This window comes from Neofelis nebulosa, chromosome 13 (assembly GCF_028018385.1).
Source record: "Neofelis nebulosa isolate mNeoNeb1 chromosome 13, mNeoNeb1.pri, whole genome shotgun sequence".
Classification (NCBI taxonomy): Eukaryota; Metazoa; Chordata; class Mammalia; order Carnivora; family Felidae; genus Neofelis; species Neofelis nebulosa.
Window position 1 is genome coordinate 50,083,626 of NC_080794.1, and position 23,032 is coordinate 50,106,657.

Genomic DNA, 23,032 nt, shown 5'->3' on the forward strand with positions numbered 1-23,032 from the left:
AGACACAAATATCGAAGTATATCCAGCAAACATACAGGAGTGATGATTCTCCAAACCACTGTGCCAAGAGTACCTGGCCAAACAGAATGTTTAAATACAATGTTCATGCTACCTGAGTGTACTGAGAAGAGATTTTACAGGACCAAACAGCCTATGGAGGAAAAACTGAGAAGAATTGCCTTCAGGGGTTGGGGACAAGGATTGTCTGGCAAGTGATCTGAGGGGATTTTCCAGGGACAATGGTAAATTCTGTCTTCCTGGAGTGTGCATTTTTCAGAAGTTGTCAAAAAAATACGCTGAAGTTTGCTGCAATTTAAGGAGAGCTCTTAAGTAATATTTCTATAAATAAAGATATGCAGAATGATGGGCTTTAGAAGTGAGATAGCCTGATGTCTGTAATTGACTTGAAACATAAAAAAATAAGATGCACTGTGTGTGGTTGTGTGTGTGTGTGTGTGTGTGTGTGAGAGAGAGAGAGAGAGAGAGCACACACTGATTAGATAAATGTTAAAGAAATATGGTGAGATATTAAATATTAACTGCAAAATCCAGGTAGTGGAGACAGGGGTGTTCATTGCACAGTTGTTTCCACTTTGCTGTACGTTTGAAAATTTCCTTCATAAAAGGTTGGTAACACATCAAGGAACTGAATGAGAAGAATCAACCGTGACACAGCCAAGCAGAAGTCATGGCACATTCAAGGTGAGAAGCGACTAATGAGGACAGACCAAGGGCTGTGGGAATCCAGAGGGGCCAGTGAACCAAGAAAGGGACAAGGATGAACCTCCTGTGAGTGTGGCGTCAAAGGATGGATGGGCTGGACCCTGTAAAGTGGGGGGAAGTAGGGTCTTGTAGGAAGCCTAGTGACACCCCCAGCCTGAGAGCTGAGGGAAGACCTGACTGGCCCTGCTGTGGGGCTAGGGGCCTCAGACTTCCAAGCCAGGCTGGGGTTAGGGAAGGGGCTTTCTCAGTGCCCTGAGGTCCTGTGCAGAGGATGGCCTGGAGCACAGGCCTAGAGGCAGGAAGGCCAGCAGAGGCCTCTCTGCCTCATCCTGGAGAGCACCCTGAGAGACTGAAGAGGTCAGGAGTGTCCTGCTCATGCCCTGTCTGCTTCCCAAGGCACCCTGACCCACTGATTTATTTCAAATGACAGCCTGATGAAATGGCTCTTTCTATTTCATTCGGGGTCCAGGTTCCTGCCTTGAGCTTTGCCTCCAAGTGACTGTCATGTCGTGTGGCAGCTTTCGTCAAGAGGGCGACAATCTTAAAGGTCAGAGCAGGAAATGCTGAGTTGAGCTGTCAGTGGGTGTGTGGCAGGCACCTGTAACCCTGGCCAGGCCGCCATGGGGGATGGACAACGACTGATGTTTGCACCTGCAGTTTGACATGCTGCTCAGATGCCATGACCTGCGTGTGTGCAGGGGACATAATCAGAGGAATGAAGCTGTCAGGTCGGCTGCACGGCAGGGTGCTTTAAAGCAGAAGCAGGGCAAGAGCCCACTTGTGTGGGAGTCTCCTGCCCGCCTCCAACCTCTCACTGCGAGTTGGTTAAGAAGACAGGAAGAGTCGGAGAGCTGCTGCCAACAGCTGGCTCAGCAGGAGACGCTTTCATACTGGTGATTTTACCCCCGCCCCCCCCCCTCCCCCGGCCACATGAGCTCAGCCTTGGGGTGGAGGCGTCAAGGATGGTGGGATGGTGGGACTATTAGTACCACTACTATTGGTTAGGGCTTCCCAGCTTCTAGATCCTGTGCCGGTCCTTGTAAGATCGCCCGGCCTTACGTCTTACAAGAGATGTGCTAGTGGGTGTTGTTGGAGACGAAAGGGGAGCTCACAGATGTTTGGTAATTTGCTCCAGGTTGCAGCAGAGCCAGATCTGAACACAGCTGTGTCTGACCCCATGGTCTACTGCACGATAGCCTTACAGTTAAGAGCACAGAGGCCGACCCGGTCTCTGGGTCTGCGTTTGGCCAGATCCAGCTGTGTGTGCTGTTACCAGGGGAGTAAGTGTGCTTATCCACCCTCCTCAGTACCAGTCTCCATGATGATACATATAAGCCTGTACACACAGAGCTCATTGCAGGGAGGGGGCTTCTATCACAAAAGTCACTGCACAGGATGTCCTCACCAGAGTGACTCAGGGACCTTTGTAGGGGGGCAGAGGGCACGCTTGTGAAGTTCCAGATGTCGGGGAGAGGCGTTCCCCACAGAACAAGGTGTGTTGTTTGCTGTATTTGTGTGGATACCTTTTGTCGGACTATGTTTCTAGTATGATGCTGGCCATTGAACTGTTCCAATTCTTTTATTCGTCCTTTGAGATAATCATGTTTTTCTTTCTTCATGTTGCTGATGTGGTAAGTTACACTGATATTTCAAATACTGAATTGACTTGCATTGCTGGGGTGATACCTAATTATTATTGATGGACTCTTCTTTTTACATGTTGTCAGATTCAGATTCCATTTGCTGGCATTTTGTTGAGGGCTTTCAAAATATACTTTTTCTTATTTCTTAATTAAACTTTTGGTTTATTTTTTGGTTTATATTTTAAAAAGTTATAACAGGGGGCACCTGGGTGGCTCAGTCGGTTAAGCGTCCGACTTCAGCTCAGGTCATGATCTCGCGGTCCGTGAGTTCGAGCCCCGTGTCGGGCTCTGTGCTGACAGCTCAGAGCCTGGAGCCCGTTTCAGATTCTGTGTCTCCCTCCCTCTCTGCCCCTCCCCTGTTCATGCTCTGTCTCTCTCTGTCTCAAAAATAAATAAAAGTTAAAAAAAAAAGTTATAACACTAAACGTATTGTGGTACTCATTTTGCAATATGTGTATGTGAAATCACGGTATATTTTAAACTTATACAGAGAGATATATACAAATTATGTCAAAAACAAAAACAAAAGAATTACACACATACCCACTTATCATTCCTGGCACGAACACCTTACAAAATGATACAGTTGCTTACATATCCAATGCACACGTCTATACAACTACGCATGCATACACACACCACACACTGAAACTTCATGCTCACATCACACCCACCACACACACAACACATACTCACAACATACATCCCTGTGTTTACAACAGTGACTCTAGCTCTTACCTCCTGCACACAAATGCAAAGGCTCTACTTTCGTAATTTCAATACACGCCTTACTTGTGAGCTGGAATAGAAAGAGGGGTGGCAGGTCAGGGACAGTGTACAGGAGGTTGTGGTGAGATGTCACCCCATCCCCTTTCTCACATCCCTTACTCACTGGTTCTACGATGCTTCTCAGTTCCTTAAATCCATTGTCCACTCCAATCATGTGTTCTGGGCTGTCTGCAATTTCCAACAGCTACAAGGGAGAGGAGGTGACTTGGGCGCATAGGTAGGGGATTAGGACCCAGAAGTCCCCATTCCAGGAGGCAGTCTCTTGCCTCATGCCACGTTAGACTCTGAGGGCCAGACCCTGGCCTTGGCCAGCAGCCCACCATTAGGGAAGGGAAAGCCCTTAGTTTACTTTACTCCGCACTTTGGGTGTGGAGATTTGACACGATACTTGTTATTCATTTCTTCCTTGTTAGCCATTATTCTCCTCTGCCGAGGAGCATCCTTGGGCAACCCTGGGAAAGCCGTCTTTGAAAGTTCCTCATCTAGGATTATAGGTGGCACCTGGTTACCTGTTTGGAATTACCTGGTCTTTCCTATAGTCTTTTACACCAATGGCATAAATGGTTGACCCCATTTTCCGAGCCTTTGCAGCCTAAGAGAAGGAAAGTGGTGAGTATAAATCACTAAATATGTGGAACAAAATACTGGTAATGATGGACTGGACTCACTTCGTACTTAGTCTCATCAAAGGACTCTGGTAGCAGTGTTCCCTCTGTCAAGGAGATAATCATGGAAGGAACTTTGTTTTCTGTAGAAAAAGCAAGTGGCCTGGTCAGTAAAGGCACCCAAGTGACACTCTGTAGGCTGCTGGGTCCACAGCACTGCTCCTCACACCTCCTCCTCCAGAGGACAGGCACCCGACCTTAGCACCCAGTATCAGAAGTGCCTGGAGGACTAGAAGCCCAGTCCTGGAAGGAGGAGGGGACTTAGACAGGACTCACATTACAGATGGCACTGAGCCCTGCTCCAGCCCTTCCTACTACGGTCACTATGACCAGACTCACAACCTTTGCCCTGAAAGGCAATTCCATTGGCTTCACTGGACAAGCGTCAGCCTTTTAGATGAGCAAAGGGAGTGACAGCCAGACTCGACTGTACAAGGTGTCTCGCAGCTCGGTGGAAGGCGGGACTCTGGCTCAGGCAAGCACGTGCAGAAAGACCTGCTGTATCCACAGGCCCAGGGATCCAGAAGGTGAGGTCAGAGGCTCTCGGGCTGAGGATGCCGTGCCCAGCTCAGTGCCTTTCCCCACCAGGCTCATGCTTCTTTCCTGGCAAGGTCTGGGGCCCTAACCTAGATGAACATGATTCCGGGCAGAGCACAGCTGTTTCCAGTGTTGGAGGCACAGTCACAGGACGACATCAACCAAAGGGAAGGAACCGCAGGGAAAAGGCATCAGGGCCAGAGATGTGATGGAGACAAAGTGTGGGCAAGGGGGAAATCCAGCTCTTGTTTTCTGAAAACAGAATCCTGTCTGCTCCTGGTTCCCTTGGCTTTTCTTGTTCAGGCAGCCCAAGTGTTGGTCAAGCACCTCACAGTTACCAAGAGCCTAGATGGTACACACATGATCCCATGTGGTTCTGAGACTCATCACTGGGGGTGGTTTTCATCCTCACTGCACAGAGGAGGAACCTGTGGCACAGAGAGGGCAAGCACCTTGCTCCAAGAATCAGTGCTAGGAAGGGGCCAAGGAGGGTCTGCACCTCGTTGAGGTCCAGGCCTGGCTCTGTCCCCACACCTGCCTGTAATGAAGTCACCAGGAAGCTTACCTCCAGAGTTTGCTTTTTCAATCTGCTCATTTGCCTGCAAGGAAATGAAGGAGTGTTGGAGTCCTGGGTGGGAGGACCCAGGATACTCTAAGAACTCCATAAAGTATCTCTGCTCTAGATTCGGTACCTTTTTAAATCCTTCATGCATGTTTGTGGCTCCAGTAGGCACTGTATTCTGAAGTTTATTAAGACCATCACTTATTTCATTTCTGAAAAAAAAATCAGAAAAGCGATTGTGGTGGCATGAGGTATTGACTATTAAAAAGAGCCCAAAGCTAACCTTTGTGCACTGCTGGTGGGAATGCAAACTGGTGCAGCCACTGTGGGTAAAATTATGGAGGTTCCTCAAAAAATTAAAAATGGAAATGCCATATGATCCAGTACTGGGTATTTACTCAAAGAAAATGAAAATGCTAATTTGAAAAGATACAGGCACCCCTACGTTCATTGCAGCAATATTTACAATGACCAAGGTCTGGAAGCAACTCAAGTGTCCAATGATAGATGAATGGATACAGAAGATGTGGTGTATATATTCAATGGAACATTAGCCAGCCATGAAAATTAACAGATCTTGCCATTTCCAACAACATGGATGGATCTAGACGACGTTATGTCGAATGATTAAGTCAGACAGAACGATAAAATACTATATGATTTCGCTTATATGTGAAATCCAAAAAACAAAACAAAGAAGAAAACAGACAAAAATCAGAAACAGACTCATAAATACAGAGCACTATCTGATGGTTGCAGATGGGAAGGGAGGGTGGGGACGGGCAGAATGGATGAAGGGCAGTGGGAGATACAGGCTTCCGGTTATGGAATGAAAAAGTCACATGAATGAAAGCTACAGCAAAGGGAATATAGTCAAGGATGTTGTAATAATGTTGTAGGTGACAAATGGTAGCTACACTTGTGGTGAGCACAGCATAATGTATAGAAGAGTCAAGTCACTATGTTACACGCCTAAAACTAATGTAAAACTAATGTGTGTCAGCTATACTTCAATAAAAAACCAAAACCAAAACAAAACATCTCCAAGCCATCCTGGAGTCACTGTGTACTGTGCAGACCTGTCTAGTCGGGACAGGATACAAATCAAGTAGCCTGGTCATGACCTTATGCTCTGTGTCCTCGATATGAACAGGCCTTGCTCAGGTCTCCTCTGTCCCCCATCTGGTGAGCATAGGGTGGGGGGACGCTGCTCTGCTGCTCCCATGGGTATGACCTGGCTTTCTCTGCACTCACCACTGTCTCAGGCACACTACCTGGGGGACCCTCAAGAGCCCTGCCTTGATCATCCATGGTGAATGTGGGGCACACCCATGGATGTGCCACTGTGAATCTGTACTCACAGTGTAACTGGCAGGGCTTCTAGCACCTACTGTGTCCCTTGGGAAGGCACACTCTTCCTTCAGCAGGTAAGGCTGAGTTTGGAAAAGGTCATCCTGCTGATAGCCCTGCCCTGTCCCATCTTACCCTATCACAGAATCCTGAGGTTGGCTCAATGCCCTCCCACCACCCCAAAAAAGCCACTTCCCCTTCTGGATTGACACCAAAGGAAGAAGCAAACTGCTTAATGAGAGAACTAGGGCTCCTGGGTTCACGTACTCCTGAAGAAAAAGGCAAAAAGCTGGGGAAGTGCCTCGAGGGCTGCCCATGCAGGTGGAGGGGCAGTTCTCCCCTGGCTGCCATGGATATGTGGCCAGGCGGCTACTGTTAAGGGGGATTTCACAGGTGGGACTGGGGCCCTAGGTTCAGGCTAATCCCATGTGACAGGCCGAGCTGGCACAGCAAGGCTAGGAGAGCTGGGACCCTGAGAGGGCTTCTCACTGTGGGAAGTGGAGATGTTGCTGTGGGGTGAGATCTGAGAGCCCCAGGTCCAGTCCCACCCAGCCCAGGAGGTGAGGCCTGGCACCCATGGCCAGTGGAGGCCAAACCAGGTGCTGCTCCACTCAGCAGAAGCCCTCTCCCTCCCTCACCACATACCAGAAGATTTTCTTCCACCCCTTCCCAGTGTCTAGCCCAGGAGCCCCCAGGCTTTTTCTTGCCCAAGCAGGCTCTCCCCAGGGAGTGTTGCCCCTCTAACCCTGCTCCTAGCTATGTCCATGGAGGGGACACCAGCTCCTTGTCTCCTAGCAGTCCTTCTTACTCTTTACCACCAGTCTCAACCCCTTGGATCCCCTCCATCTCTTCCCTGTCGTCACCCTCCTTGCCATCAACCCTGGGGGCTTCCTAGCCTCTGGGCCCCTGGCTTTTCTAGTACCCAGAACAAGCCCCCTTTCAACTCTGTCTCCTCAGCCTACTCTCTCCTAGCAGAAAGGGCTCAGAAAGCATCAAGCAGGGTCCCATCCCTGCTCCCACATTCTCTGCAGACCCTCAAGAGTCACACCTATATCAGGTTCTAGTGTCCCCTCCTGGATTCTCTCTGCATGAGGTCCTTCCCAGGCTCCCTGCCAAAGGCCTCCTCAACTCCTAGGTAGTGGGGCATGTTTAGGAAGGCCAATCCCAGGCTGAGCCCAGTTCCAGTCAAGGTCCTGTGGGGGTTTGGGAGCTGGCAGCTTTAGGGCCCTGATCTGAGTGTGAGCTGTCTTCCCAGATGCACATCTTGCCCCTTCTCACCAATTTCACACCATTTCCACTCCCCTAGGCCCCACTCCCACTCCTGAACCCTGGCTTGGAGAAGATGTTACTTTGTTCACTCTCCAGAGATGACCAGGGAGACCCTAGCTGGGCCCTCCCCCCCAACAGCTTCTCACATCTGGGCCATGAGCCCCCCACCTTGGAGGAGGCAGAGGTCTTACCCTCCCCAGTGGGCAGCTTTTCCTCCAGAGCCCCCTGCCCAGCAGCCCTGCATCTCTCTGCCACCTGCCAGCATCTCTCTTAATGGACTTGCTTCCTTCCACCTCAACCCCACTCAGGTCTCTCTGTCCTAAAGCAAAACCCCACCTATGCACAAATTTGTGCCTCCACTAGTGCTTGGAGCAGTCAGCCCTCTCTTCCTGCTTGTCCTGGAGTCAGGCAGGAGAGTGCTGTCTCCATGCACTGACACCACCACACCCCTCCCCTGCAGGCTAGCTGTTCACTCTGTTGCTCTTGGTTTCTTCCCATGGTCCTGAACGCAGCTCTGTGCCACAAATACTTGGGCCCATCTAGTCTTAAGGGTGCTCAACCTCTCCTTGATGCTTAACTTTCTCTGAATTGGGCTCCAGTCATTTGTGCTTTTGAGAATCTTAACCTCCTTACCCAGCTACTCAAAGCTCCATAATTGCCAGTTTACAGATTTTGGGAAAACTGCTGGTCCCACCATGGCCAACCTAGGATGGTGGTCATGACTTTCTCAAGCACCCTCTCCCAGCCTGATGCTTAGGACCCCACTCTTGGGGTCCCATGTCTCAGACCCACTTAAGGAACAAGATCCCTTCACTGAGACCATCAAAACTTTGATGCTTCTCAACCCTTCCTCCCTTGTTATGACTTTTTCTCACTGGAATCCCCACTGGCCTAAGGTAGAGAGTGACACACAACAGCAGGTTCTTAACGCAGGTCACCATTTATAAAGAAAACATACACCTGCTCCAAAAAATTCTGGGAGTCCTCACAGCCAGCCTGTTCTAAGAACAGGGAAGAATGAAGATAGAAGGACTCAGGCAGGTGAAAGGCAAAGCTTAGAGGGGGTGGAGATAGTCAAGCTGCACAGGGTTGGCCATTGTCAGAGCAGCTGGGGGTCTAGGACAGGGGAGCTAGACCTGGGCATCAGGGTATACAGTGGAGTCCAGGCCTGCCCAGTAGTCTGCACACCAGTGGGCTCCCTACGGTGATCTCAGGGAACCCATTTTCCCCCTGGCTGTTTCATCAGTCTCACCCACTGGGCCTGTTTTGGGGGTCAATGTGGCACTTACTTATCTGAGGTGAGTTTCATGAGGGTGTGGCCCTCTGTGGAGTAGGTGATGAAGGATATCCGCAGTTTCGGGCTGGGGAGAAAGCACATGCTTGTGAGAAGTCACCAACACAGGTTGCAAATGATGAACGAGCAGCCAGGGAGAGGTGCATGACAGTTTCCCTGCCCCATCCCAATTCTTCTGCTTTGGGGTCCATTTCCCAAACCCCAGAGCTTCCTATAACCTTAGTAAGGAATTCTGAGGTCTGTAAGATGTGTGGCCTTCTGGGAAGGGAGGAGTGTCCATCCTAACACTCACAACACCCCAGTAGTGTTTGTCTGTTTGCCTGTTTGTCTCTCTCTCTCATGTGCACATGCATGTGCACGCACACACACAGGCACTCACACAGATAGTTGCTCACACAGACAGCTGCATGCAAAAGGAGATAGACATCTACACACTCCTGCAGGAGGGACTTCCACCTGGCCTCTCTTCTGTAACATTTTTTGGAGCTTCACTGCCCTTCCTTCCTTGCCTGTCTTCCCCAGCTCAACTCTTCTCATCTCAAAGAAATTTTCTTCCCCCTTGCCAGCCATTCATATACATCCCTCTCTTTCCTGCTCCTGTCCACTGTCTTCTGGTTTGTTGACCCTCATTATCCCTTGGCTAAATTGGTACCATAGGTCCCCAGCTGAATTCCCTACTGCTTTTAGCTCTTGTTCCCATTCATTTTACCCACTTCTGCCAAACTTTTCTTCTTAACACACTACCTGACTCATGTCAGACCTCTAATCATGAATCATCTGTTGCTCCCTATTGCTCACAGCAGGAGATCTAGGTCCTGCGCAGTGGCATTATGAGCTGCTATGGCCATGGACCCAAGCTGACATGCGCAGCCTCATCTCCCGGCCCTTCCTTGAGTTAAACCTACTCTGCTGCCAAACAGACTACTCACTCCACAAGAAGTCTCCCTGATGGTTCCTGTTACCCTGTCTTTCCCATCCATCAAAGCCTAGTTAATATTGCCACATCTTCTGGAAGTTATCCTTGAATTAAAATTCTTGCTTTTTCCTTAAGCTCATCATATAAGCCCTTTGCCTTTTCTTTTGACTCCTGACACCTTTAAACCAGGTGTTTAACTACTATGTTACTGGTTTGCCTGTTTCTTAATCTATTAGGTCCTCAAAGGCAGACTGTGTCTTCAGTCATATAGCTTCTCAGGCAGGAGCCAAGTAAAGCTGTTGGGGCCCTTGGAATCACTGCAATTTGTCTTTTCCTCACTGTGGGCTCTATGCTCCTGCATGAAGGGACTCCAATGCTCACTGAGTCCAAACAGCTCTGTGCTGGGTTTAGCAGAGGAAATCACACTATTAACACAGAGAAGCCATACTTTTTGAACTTTTTGACAAAATCTTCCACAAGGTTGTAAATGTCCATCCAGTTGTTGTTCACACTGCCTGACCTGAAAATGAAGAAACATGAGTGAGAGGGATGAGTTACATCTGTCGTGTAGGAATAGTTTCTGCCTTCTCTGCCCTCCTGCAGGCTCTTTAGCAACCTCCTCATCCCTACTCTCTTCCACATAGCTAAAGTCTGCCACACACCTTCAGTGACTTCAGCAGATCACCCTGGTGGTGACTTTCATCAGTGTGAGTTATGGGAGACCTGTGTGCTTGGGACTGAGGGACCTCTGAGGTTGAAGGACTTCTGGTGGCAAACCAGGATATTTGGTCATGCTAGGTGAGACTGTTGGACAAGAAACAAGGGGGATGCATTGGTTGGCAAAGCCTCCACCAGTTCTGATCTGTTGGCTCTCCTGGTTGCCATTGTCTCCCAGATGAATGCTCCTCCCCTGCCCCTTGAAGGTGTGGGTAGTTTGGTGTGAGGCAGAGCTCTTTGGCACCACATCCCTACAAAGTATTCTTGGCTTTTCCTTTCTATTATTCCTTCTGCCTCTTCTAGGCTATATCTAAAACTGCCAGTAGATGATGAGGAAACTAAGGATAGACGTTTCTAATGATGTCAGGATTATTATTCATGGACACATACATACCAGACACTTTACATGCATGATTTCCAATTCCAGAGCAACCCTATGATATCAGCATTATTCCCATTTTACACATGAGATTCACAGCTCATGACATTTGCCACAATTTCCATAGTTAGCATGGATCTGAACCCAGATCTAGCTTCAAAACCCATGCTCTACCCATCGCACTAGGCAGATCAATGTGAGTTGGACAATTGCTGGGTAGCAAATTACTAGACTCTGACAACCAACCTATGATGCAGACTTTATCTCAGAAGCTTCCATGCTAAAGTGCAGGACAACTTCCTTAATTATTGGTAACCCTTTCCATGCTCCTTATTACTTTTCTTTCCTGTTTTCCCCCTGTGTGAAAAGGATCTTCCAAAGAAGATTTATAGGAAACAAGAGTCTGCAACTCACCTACTTACTCTGGGGAAGTTTCCAGTTTGTGATGATTTTGAAGAAAGGTTTAGACTCTAGAACATAGACAAACATGAGTATTCATTGGCCATAGAAAATACCACAGGACTTATAGATCCCTAGGAAGGAGGCAGTATGGAAAACAACTATGTGGGCTTCTAGTACAGAGAGCTCCAGTCATGTTCCAGTGACTCACTCTTAAATGAGAATGGAGATGATTAGCAGATATTTGAAGATATTGTTATCATTGAAGCTTGCGGCCAAAACATCCTAGTGATACAACTATGCTGGGAGAATGGAAAGGATGGGGAAAAATCAAATAGGGAAGCTGAGCTATAAGAAAGCTTAATTCCTTTTCCTTATAATAAGAAGTCAATAGAGAATGAGTAAATCTCGAACAGCAAAAAGCAGCATCAGTACTAACATGTTATTAGAAACAGGGTCATATTACCAGAAGAAAAATCTGCAAAATGATGGATAAAAACACAAGTCCCAACAAATTGCTTCCTGCCAGAGACTCATTAAGCTTTAAAGACACATGTAGGTTCAATGTGAAGGAACTCAAGATATTCCATCCAAGTGAAAACCAAAAGAAATTAGATAGTTATACTTATACCAGACAAAATAGACTTTAAGCCAAAAATGGTAACAAGAGTCAAAGAAAGTTATTACATAATGATAAAATGGTCAATACATCAAGAAGATATAACAATCATAAATACATATGTACTCAACATCTAAGCACCTAAATATATTAAGCAATACTAACAAATCTGGAGAAAAGATAACAATACAATAATAACAGGCAACTTCAATGTCCCAGTTTCAGCAATGGATAGATCATCTAGGCAGAAAATCAACAAGGAAACATTGCAATTGAACCATATCATGGTAAAATGGACTTAATAGATATATATAGAATATTTCATCCAACTTTTGCAGAATGCACATTCTTTTCTGGTCCACACAGATTATTCTCCAGGATAGATCATATGACAGGACACAAAACAAATTTTAGCAAATTTAAAAATATTTAAATCATACCAGCTATCTTTTCCAACTACATGGAATAAAAAACAAGAGGAAGGGGCACCTGGGTTGCTCTGTTGGTTGAGCATCCAACTCTTGGTTTCAGCTCAGGTCGTGGTCTCATGGTTAATGAGATCAAGTCCTGCATCAGGCTCTGCACTGACAGCACAGAGCCTACTTGGGATTCTCTCTTTCTCTCTCTCTCTCTGTCTCTCTGCCCCTTCCTTGCATGTGCTCTCTCTCAAAATAAATAAATAAACATTTAAAAAGCAAGAGGAAATATGTAAAGTCTACATTTATGTGAAAATTGAACAACATACTTTTGAACAACCAATGCATGAAAGAAAAAAACCAAATGGGAAAAGAAAACCTTAAAAGTAATGGAAATGGAAACAAATAGAAAAACCTACAGAATGTTGCAAGCACAGTTCTGAGAGGAAAATTTATAGTGATAAATGCATATATTAAGGATATAGCAAAATATAAAAAAACCCCTACTTTACATGTCAAGGAACTGGAAAAAAAGAGAACAGATTAAGTCCAAAGTTAGCACAAGAAACAAAATAACAAAGGTGCTGAAATACATAAATTTAACTTAAATTAGAAATAGAAGAGGAGACATTGCAACTGACACTATAGAAATACGGGATCATAAGAAACTACTCTGAATAATTACATACCAACAAGTTAGAAAATCTAGAACAAATGGATATATTCCTAGAAACACACAAACCTGCCAAAACTGAAACATGAAGAAATATAAAATTTGAATAGACCTATGTCTAGTAAAGAGATTGAATCAGAAAACACAAATCTTCCCAAAGAGAAAAACCTGGGACCAGATGGTTTTGTAGGTTACTGTCACCAAACATTTAATGAAGAGTTAACACCAATCCATTCTAAATTCTTTCAAAAAATGGAGAAGAGGAAACACTTCCAAACTCATTCAATGAGGCCTGAATTACCTTGATATCAAAGCCTGACAAATACTACAAGTACAAACAAATATCCTATAGGAATACGGATGCAAAAATCTTCAACAGCAACAAAAATCTAGCAAACTGAATTTAGCAACATATTAGAAGATTTTTATTCCATGACCAAGTAGGATTTATTTCCACAATGGAAACATGGTTCAACATGCAAAAATCAAACAATGTAATTAACAGAATAGAAGAGAATTAGCAGAATAGATTGGAAAAAAAAAACCCAACTACATGATCATTTCAATTGATGTAGAAAAAGGATTTGATAAAATCCAACATACTTCCTTCACAAAAATACTCCCACTAGGAATAGAGAAATGTTGTATGATAAACATAATAAGTGCCATACATGAAAAACCCACAGTTAACATATTGATGGTGAAAGACCAGAGCTTTTCCCAAGATCAAAAGTAATACAAAAATGCCCAGTTTCATAATTTCAATTCATTGTAGTATTGGAAGTCTAGCCAGATCAATTAGGCAAGGGGGAAAAAAAGGCATCCAAATTGAAAAGGAAGATGTAAAATTATCTCTGTTCTTAGATATGATCTTACCTGTAAAAAACCCCATAGATTCCACACACAAAAAACTATTTGAGCTAATAAAAGAATTCAGCAAAGTTTCAGGATACAAAATTAACATATAAAAATCAGTTGCATTTTGATATACACTAAAAATGAACATTCCAAAAAGGAAATTAAGAAAATAAATCCATTTATATTATCAAACAGAACAAAATATTTATGAATAAATTTAACCAGAGGCAGAAGACTAGTACACTGAAAACTACAACATATGGCTGAAGGAACTTTATATTTGTTTAATGTTTATTTATTTTGAGAGAGAGAGAGAGTGGGGAAGGGGCAGAGAGAGAGGGGAGAGAGAGAATCCCAAGTAGGCTTCACACTCAGCACAAAGCCCGACACGGGGCTTGATCTCATGACAATGAGACCATGTTTGGAGCTGAAATCAAGAGTCAGATGCTTCATTGACTGAGCCACCCCTTAGACCCTATGGCTGAAAGAAATTTAAGAGACACAAATCACTGGAAGAACATCACATATTCATGGACTAGAAGAGCTAATATCCTAAAGCTGGCAATACTAGCCAAGGCTATCTACAGGTTCAATGCAATCTTTATTAAAATGTCGATGACGGGGTGCCTGGTGTCCAACTTTGGCTCAGGTCATGATCTTGCAGTCTGTGAGTTTGAGCCCCACGTTGGGCTCTGTGTTGACAGCTCAGAGCCTGAAGCCTGCTTCAGATTCTGTGTCTCCCCCTCTCTCTGTCCCTGCCCTTCTCATGCTCTGTCTGTCTCTCTCTCAAAAATAAAGATTAAAAAAATTTTTTTAAAAGTCAATGACTTTTTTCTTGCAGAAACTGAACAATCCATCCCAAAATTCGTATTGAATCTTAAGAGACCTTAAATAGTTTTAAAAAATCTTGAATAAGAGCAAAGGTTGTGGACTCACATTTTCTGGTTTCAAAATTTATTACAAAGCTACAATAATCGAAATAGTGTAGTACTGGCATAAAGACATATAGACTAATGGAATAGAATAAACAGTACAGAAATAACCCCTCATATATATGTTCAGTTGATTTTTGACAAGGATGCCAAGGCCATTCAATGTGGGAAAGGACAATATTTTCAACAAATGGCGCTAAGAAAACTGGATGTTCACATGCAAAACAATGTAGTTAGGCTCTTATGTCATCCACAAAAATTAATTCAAATGAATCAAAGCCTAAATGTAAGAACTAAAAATATTAAACTTTTTAGAAGAAAATATAGGGGAAACCTTCATGCTGTTGGATTTGGTAATGGTATTTTGGATATGGCAACAAAAGCACAGGTAATAAAAGAAAAAACAGATCAAACTACATCAAAATTAAAAACTATTGCATGATTCCACTTATATGAGTTACCTAGAATAGGCAAATTCATAGATATAGAAAATGAAATAGAGGTTCCCACGGTTTGGGGAAGGATGAATGGGGAAATAGTGTTTAATGTATACAGATTCCAATGACTTCTGTCCTCATCAAAGCACATAAGCCATGGCTAGCTTGAGGGGTTGTGAGGGGTCCTGAGAAGGAAAAAATAAAAGGCATGGGATAGTTCACCAAAAGTGGTACACAGATCAACAGACTGTCCCTGCATAGTCCTGTTCTGTTCACCTGAGCTGAGGGAGAAGCTGTGAGAACACAAACATGCTGAGTACGGATGCTCTTTCAAGGATGCTCCTTCAGCTGTCATCCCCTCTAAGATCCTTTCACCTGCAGAGTTGCCTTACCTAAGAGCATGCCTTTCCTGAGGTTCCCACCTGAAGTGACTGATGGCCCAATCGTTTGGCCCAACTTGGCACAGTCCTGAAGGCACCTTTTAGCTCCAAAGCTCCCCATGAATCAGGTGAGGCTGTCATGTCTGCATTGAAGCTCCACTGAATCCTATTTTTGCCTGTTCCCTTGCACAGATATTAATGTCAAGGCATCCCCTAATGAGCATCCTGCACAGGCTTCGTCCTTGGCCTGGATGGGTCCTGAAGCTCTCCCTCTCTCCTCTATGGAAACCCCTCTTCCTCCACCAGTGCCACACATGTGGGTGCTCCCTAAATTCTGTCTGCCCTTTCTCCTCTCAGTAGACACACCTGTTCTGAGCTCCTAATTTTTTCTCCAGCCTCACAGTCCTCCTGGGACCTTCTAGGCCCTTCCCCTTTCCACTCCAGCCATGCTATCATTCTTCCCCCTTCCAATCTATCCTTCCCAAGGCAGCCAAGAGGTATTTTTGAAAACACAGGTCTGATCCTTCTCTCCTTTGATAAAAGTGATTCTTTCAATAATGTCCATATGCCCTTGAAGTGAAAAACACACCTCTACATGTGCGCAAGGCCTCACTACTGGCCTGTGCCCTTCCCTTCTCCCCCTTCTCCCCCCGCCCACAGGATCCTCTGAGGGCCTCACTTCTCAGGCCTTTGCACTGGCCACTCCCTCAGCCTGGAGCTCCCTGGCCCACCACCTCCCTGGTGCCTGAGAAAATAGTGCAGGCACACAGCAGGGCTCACTAATTTTCATCCAATTCAATCTAGTGTATGACCAAATAAATAATGAATCTAATGAATAAGGTTGGAGTGAACCACTCAAGGCTTTCCTGCAGGTGACAGACTATGTTTGCTTCCAAAACCACCGCAGGGACCCACTCAGCCTCAGGGACTTTGGAATGGGCTTTGGAGGGAGACATTCCAGAGTTTCAACTCCTGTTCCATGTCTTCCCATCTGAGGGCTTTAGGGGGTCATTCCTTGGCCCTGTGTGGCTTCCTTCCCTCATCTGTGAAATAGGGGTAATAACATTTACCTACAGAAGACTCAGTAATGAAGCTGCTTCCCCCTTTACCCTTGTCCCCAGTCCAGAGAAATGCCCCAGTCATGAGCAACTCCCTCATTCAATATGTATAGATTCTTCAAAATAGATCCAGAATCTGTCCACTCAGCACCTCCACCCCTACCCTACTGGTCCATACTCCCATTATCTCCTCCCTGAATCCCTGCATTAGCCTACCTCCCGACTCACCACCACCACCACCACACTGGTCTGCCCTTGGGCCCTTCATTTGTGATCTTTTCAGCCAAGACCCAATGGCATGCCCTCTCTGCTCAAAAACACCTTCTTATCCCCCTTCGCCTTCTAGTCTGTCAGCCCCACCTTCCCAGACCACCTCTTCAGAACAGGACCTCCCTCAGCACTTCCCATCTTTCTGCCCTGATTCCGGCACCCACCTCCAGCCTGTGCTAATCCCATCTGACACACTACTTCCTCTCCTCTTTTATTTATTTCCTCTCTCCTCATGGAAACTCCAGGAAGTGTTTGATGCCTTATCCCCATGCCCAAACAGTGACTAACATATTCAGTTGCTCAGTCATTATTTGTGAGTGGACGAATTGTTAAGGGAATGAATGAACGAATAGAACTGCTCATCACATGGGTGAGAGGTCCCAGAGAGCCTTGGGAGAGTCAACAAGCAGAGGCATTTGACCTCTACCCTGGCACCCCAAAGGGCAGTTCAGAAGAGAGCTGATCCAGGGAGGAGAGGGGGGCCCTGCAGTTCTGGGGGAGTTCCCAGCCCCAGTGTGCATGACTCTGCCTTCTCTAGTAGCATTTTATACTCATCTTCCACAATTGTATCTGCTGCTGTGCTGGGAAAACTGCCTCCAAACTTGCCTTCATCCTCATCACAACCTGGTGAGGTGGGTATGAAGATCCCCATCATACCTACGGGGACCCTGAGGCACAGAGAGGTGAAGCAGTTTGTTCAGGGGTTCGTGACTGGTGAGTGCCGTCTGCCTGACTTGCACACTTGGGGCTGCCCCCTCAGTGGTCATTACTCCCCTTTCCCCAAGAGCCACAGGGAGAAGTGCCTGAGGGAGTCTGTCCTCACCCTCCAGGAATTTCTCATCAAGCTGGCCCTCAAAGGAAGTGTAAAGCCTTCTTCAACCAGACTGGGTGTGCGCAGGTCCTAGGGAGATGGTGTTATTTCCCTGGGGCTGAGGAGTTTGCTATGGTTTCAGACAAGCCTGGCCTGGTAAACCACAGGCAGGATCTAGCTGGACTCCTCACTGATGACCTGGGGCTGGGAAAGGGGTGTGTAAGGGCTCTTTCATGGACACCCTCAGTTCCTCTCCAATCCGCACAATCCAGCAGGATTCAGTCCTGACACTTGTTATTCTGGCTTGTCAAACTGAATGACCCAGAGAAAGGCTGTCAACCCCCTTACTGCCTTTCTACCCCCAGCCCTAATGCCTAAGAGAGAAACCTCCATCCCCCTTGGCCGTGCCAAGTATCACTGAGGCAAGACCTGCCCAAGGCAACTCAGAAGTCCCTCCACAGGACAGTGAGGAAGGACTTATTCCAGTGGGCAGGGTGGCTCCCATCTCTGCAGGCTTTGCTTAGAAGCTGGTGGCTGGACACACATCCCCCTAGTCATCAGCCTCCATGGAGAATAGAAGGACACACAGGAAGCTGAGTCTTGCCACGCCCATCAGCTTTGGGGCTACTTCATCTAGCCTTTAAATGCCACCCCCTTTCCATGAGATCACAAATGCAAATGCCTCTCTACTCTACATTCCACGGTGGTTTTGTGGATGACAGAAGTGCAGTGGAAGGGCTTTGGAGACCAAAATGTGCTTCAACAATATTATCGACAATCATATCACTGATAGTATTGACTCACTAAAGTTCATTCTCAATCCAACAGACAAGTTGCAAATGGAACCAAGGCAATGTCTCCAATCTCTCCAAGCATGAAGATCTGTCCCCTTTTGAGGATCACAAGGTGCCCTGCTTCCCAGGACAATACCAGGTCAGACATAACTGTTCTCAAAGTGCAAACAAACTGTAACTAGTCTCCAAGCAGTCGAAGAAGAAAGCAAAACCATTGGCAGGAAAACAAAGGGCTTTCTTTTCTTTTCTTTTTTCTTTTCTTTGCTTTGTTTTGCTTTGCTTTGCCTTGCCTTGCCTTTCCTTGCCCTTTCTTTCTTTCTTTCTTTCTTTCTTTCTTTCTTTCTTTCTCTTTAAAGTTTATTTATTTTGATGGGGTTGGGGCAGAAAGAGAGAAGGAGAAAGAATTCCAAGCAGGCTCCTGGCTGTCAGGGCAGAGCCCGCTGAGGTGCTTGATCACTGTGAGATGGTGACCTAAGCCAAAATCGAGAGTCAGTCGCTTGGGGCGCCTAGGTGGCTCAGTCGGTTAAGCATCTGACTTCAGCTCAGGTCATGAGCTCATGGTTTGTGAGTTCGAGCTCCACTCAAGCCCCACTCGAGCCCCACTCAAGCTCCACGTCAGGCTCTGTGCTGACAGCTCAGAGCCTGCTGCTTGCTTCAGATTCTGTGTCTCCCTCTCTCTCTCTCTCTCTCTCAAAAATAAACAAATAATAAAACATTAAAAAAAGGAGAGAGATGCATGACTGAACCACCCAGGTGCCCTGGGAAAACAAAGGAATTTCCAAACTGTGACACTATGAGAATGCCCAGTGGAAGCAACACATAATCTCTCTGGGGCCAGTAAAAATAAAACTTTCCACTCACTTGGGTGGAAAACAACATAAGCAAAACACCTCACAAAGTAGAAACTGAAACCCAGCGAGCTTCTAACAACTGCTGAGAAGGAGCTCCTAGCAATCACCTGCCTATCCAGCTATTTAAGGGGCATGCAGGCCACAGATCCAGTCCATGCTGGTGGGAGGACTTAGAGCCATTCAGAAACCTTATGGTGGCCTTTTATTCTCTCAAAAAGGAAAAGTCCCAGAGAACAAATTTTGGGGGCATTCCTTCTCCCTCAGGAACAAGGGGAGACATAGAGGTTCCTTGGCTCTCACCAAGGTTACTCCCTGGCCCCTCCACTCACAGAAGCTGGCATCCCCTTTGGCCACCACCTGCCCATATTGACTTCAGGGACCACACCACCCTGGGGCGCTGGGTAGGGCAGGAGGACCACTCACTTATCCAAGATGAAGTAAAGGTCATATGCGCTCTGGCAGGATTGCCTTGTATCTTTTTCCGGGTTATCCCAGGAATAGTGGCTGCGGAGGTGGTGGACAGTTCCCCCCTTTGGGCGGAGGTAGTTATGGAGGCTTTTCCCACTTAGAACGAGGCCATGCAGGTCTCTGGAGCCCCGGACGCTGTGCTGCAAACTTCCGGCTTTCAGCAGTGGAGGCCGCAGCACAAGCAGCAGAAAGAGCGCGGGGCCCGGCACACCCAGGCCGTGGTTCCCCATTTTCCTGGCCACCTTCTTGGAGCTGCTGGCCGCTGGCCACTTCAGGTCACCTCAGGAGGCTGCCTCCGGAGACTCCACCTGTGCCCTGGGGCTTTGGCTCCCGCCAGCACTTTCCCAAGGCGCACTTCAAGCCTGCACCTGCTATCTGCCCTTTGGGCGGAAGAGGCAAACAGCTGGCTCTGGGGCGATGGACCCAGTACCTGCTGGCCCTTCCCCCACGCAGCTGGGGCAGAAGGCCTTGTTATGATGGACAGGGGGGTTGGCATGGTGACTTTGTGACCTACAGCTCTGCTCAGTGTCCTGCCTGTTGACAACCCCAGGCAGGAGTCATGGTATCTTTAGATGGGGGGTAAGATGAGGCCTCCATTTGTCTCTTATCCTAAACCCTCACAGGTGGCCATTAAAATCTCCCAAGACTCTCTTTTTTTATAATTCAAAGAAGGCAGCTGAGGTGGCTTAGATGTGGACATCCCTGTGAGTGTTCACGAGGTCAAGGAACTGGGAGACTAGAGTACAGTAATTAATGGTCATTGGTGAATACTGAAGTCACCTGTGGACATGGAAGGATCTAGAAGGAGAAGAAGGCAATGCAGTGTTACCATAGTCCTTTGTGAATGAGGGACATTCCTGTTACCTACTCCTGTGTAACAAACTATCCCCAAATTAATGACATAAAACATTTTATATGTGCACAGTTTCTGTGGATCAGAAATGCAAAGAGGGCTGAATAGGGATGGTTTGTCTCTGCTTCATGGAAAAACATGGAAAACCCATTTGGTCTTTCATATAAATTTTATTTATTTATTTATTTTTTTATTTTTTTTAATTTTTTTTTCAACGTTTTTTATTTATTTTTGGGACAGAGAGAGACAGAGCATGAACGGGGGAGGGGCAGAGAGAGGGAGACACAGAATCGGAAACAGGCTCCAGGCTCTGAGCCGTCAGCCCAGAGCCTGACGCGGGGCTCGAACTCACGGACCACGAGATCGTGACCTGGCTGAAGCCGGACGCTTAACCGACTGCGCCACCCAGGCGCCCCTGGTCTTTCATATAAATTTTAGAAGCAGCACATCCTCAGTGCTCCCCCAATCTTCTTAATGCTTGATTACAGTAATATTAAATATATAGATACACTTGGATGGATTTGAATCTGCCCTCTAGACTCCCCTATCAGTGAACCTGGCAATGTTCTCATTTATCTACTCCTTTTCCAGCACCTTAAATAAACTTCCCTATGAAGATCTTCACTTTTTTTCTCAAGTGCCTTCCCTAAATACCTTATATATTTGCTGTTATTGTAAATGGCATTTAAAAAATAAAGCTTTTAAACTGTTTATTGGTGTTGTGGACAAATGTATTAATTTCTTGATTATTCACACAGCTTGTTAAGCTTCTTTATTCTAAAATATATCTGTAGAGTGGTTTTGGTTTTTCTATAAAAACAAAACCCAAAAAACATTGCTCTGACGAGTTCTCCAATGACATGTTGCTGGAAGGTGTGATGGAGGTATTATTGATTTTAAAGAGAATACTTCTGGGGAAGAGCAAAGATGGCAGAACAGCATGGATGTTTTTTGTGTGTCTCGCGTCCATGAGATACAGCCAGACCAACGCTAAACCATCCTGCACACCCAGAAAACTGATCTGAGGATTAACACAACAATCTGCACAAACCGAACCACAGAACTCAGCAGGTACACAGTGTGGAGAGGTGAACTTGGGGAGAGAGAAGCCATGGAGGACAGGGAGCCGTTTTGCATGCGGAGAGAGGACAGAGATGGGGGGAGGGGAGAATATGGGAAAAGCACCCCCCTGCCCCCAAAAGCAGCTGGAGAGAAAGTGGGAAAGTGGAAATAGCCACAGGGACTGAACTCAAAAAGGAGAAAAGAGAAAGGAGAGGGTTTAAATTCCATTAAGACTATAAACAGGGGAGCTCAGAGACTGAAACTCTGAAGCTTGATACCTAGAGGAGCTCTGGTGGGAAGGGTGAATCCCCAGGAGCAGAGTGGAGTCTGGGGTTCTTCAGGCCACATGGGGAGAGGTGGTTCCCTTGCTGAGAGGACACCTGAGAGGACACTGTGGGTTTCCCATAGGCAAGGCCCCAGTGTACCTAGGAGAACAACCACATTCGCTGGTGCTGGAACAAGGTCGTTAAGGGTGAAGCCTGGTGCCAGATGTGTATTGTGATTTTCCCTAATCCCTGAAACGCTGCTGGTACACTATCTCGCAAACTTTTTCTGGGGTGGGCTGGCACCCAGCCACAGTTTCTGGGTACTGGCAGCAGCATGGTTCTGCAAATGTTCCTGGGTGCAGCCAGCACCCAGCCATTGCTTTGTGAGACCCTCCACAGAAGGGCAGAACGGGTCAAAGCCGCTGTCCCTCAGAAGTAAGGAGTCAGGAAAAACAGCCACATATCAGACAAAACTCAGGAGGGAAGTGCTTCCTGGGACTTGGTCACAACAGTGTAAAAGTGGGGAGTGGATGAAAGCTGAAGACAAAGGACGGGTGTGCGATTGTTGATTGGGGAGAAGAGAGTTCTGATACTAGAGACTGGGTAGTTGGGTGATGCCATTTTCACCACTCCTGCTCATGCGCATATGCACCTACAAGCGCCACAACAATCCACCCCAGTAAGCTAAGCAGCACTATCTAGTGGAGAATGGAGCTGTTACACTAAGCCCCACCCAACTGGGCCAACCTTGCTCTTCAGGATTACAAGTCTCTCCTCCTGCTTAGTTTATGGACTATAAAGCGCTTCATAGTTTGACTTCTAGGGGAAAATGAAGTAATTTCAGACATACTTCAGTCTGTTCACTGGTCCATCTAAAAACTTTCTTTTTTTCTTTTTTCTTTTTCTTTTTCTTTTTTTTCTTTTTCATTTCTTTTCTTTTTCTTGAATACAGAAAGAGACGAAATTCATTTTTATTTTCAATTTTTATTAAATATGTTTCTTTAATTTTTTCTACTGTATTTTTTACTTTTGTGTAAATTT

The 23,032-nt window shown here is 46.2% G+C and overlaps 1 protein-coding gene across 2 annotated transcripts in view; it reads right to left on the reverse strand.

The window, feature by feature from the left end:
• ANTXRL (ANTXR like) overlaps positions 1-20,268 on the reverse strand; it is a 37,136-nt gene extending 16,868 nt beyond the window's left edge. For both annotated transcript variants that reach the window (XM_058696935.1, XM_058696934.1), the window contains exons 1-9: positions 19,766-20,268; positions 10,197-10,268; positions 8,828-8,899; positions 5,050-5,131; positions 4,923-4,956; positions 3,824-3,903; positions 3,679-3,747; positions 3,259-3,339; positions 3,105-3,165 (exon numbers count right to left, since the gene is read on the reverse strand). In XM_058696935.1, coding sequence (XP_058552918.1) covers positions 3,105-3,165; positions 3,259-3,339; positions 3,679-3,747; positions 3,824-3,903; positions 4,923-4,956; positions 5,050-5,131; positions 8,828-8,899; positions 10,197-10,268; positions 19,766-20,040 — 826 coding nt within the window. In that variant the 5' untranslated portion in view covers positions 20,041-20,268. The remainder of the gene's footprint in view (positions 1-3,104; positions 3,166-3,258; positions 3,340-3,678; positions 3,748-3,823; positions 3,904-4,922; positions 4,957-5,049; positions 5,132-8,827; positions 8,900-10,196; positions 10,269-19,765) is intronic.
• Between the last annotated feature and the right edge of the window lie 2,764 nt (positions 20,269-23,032).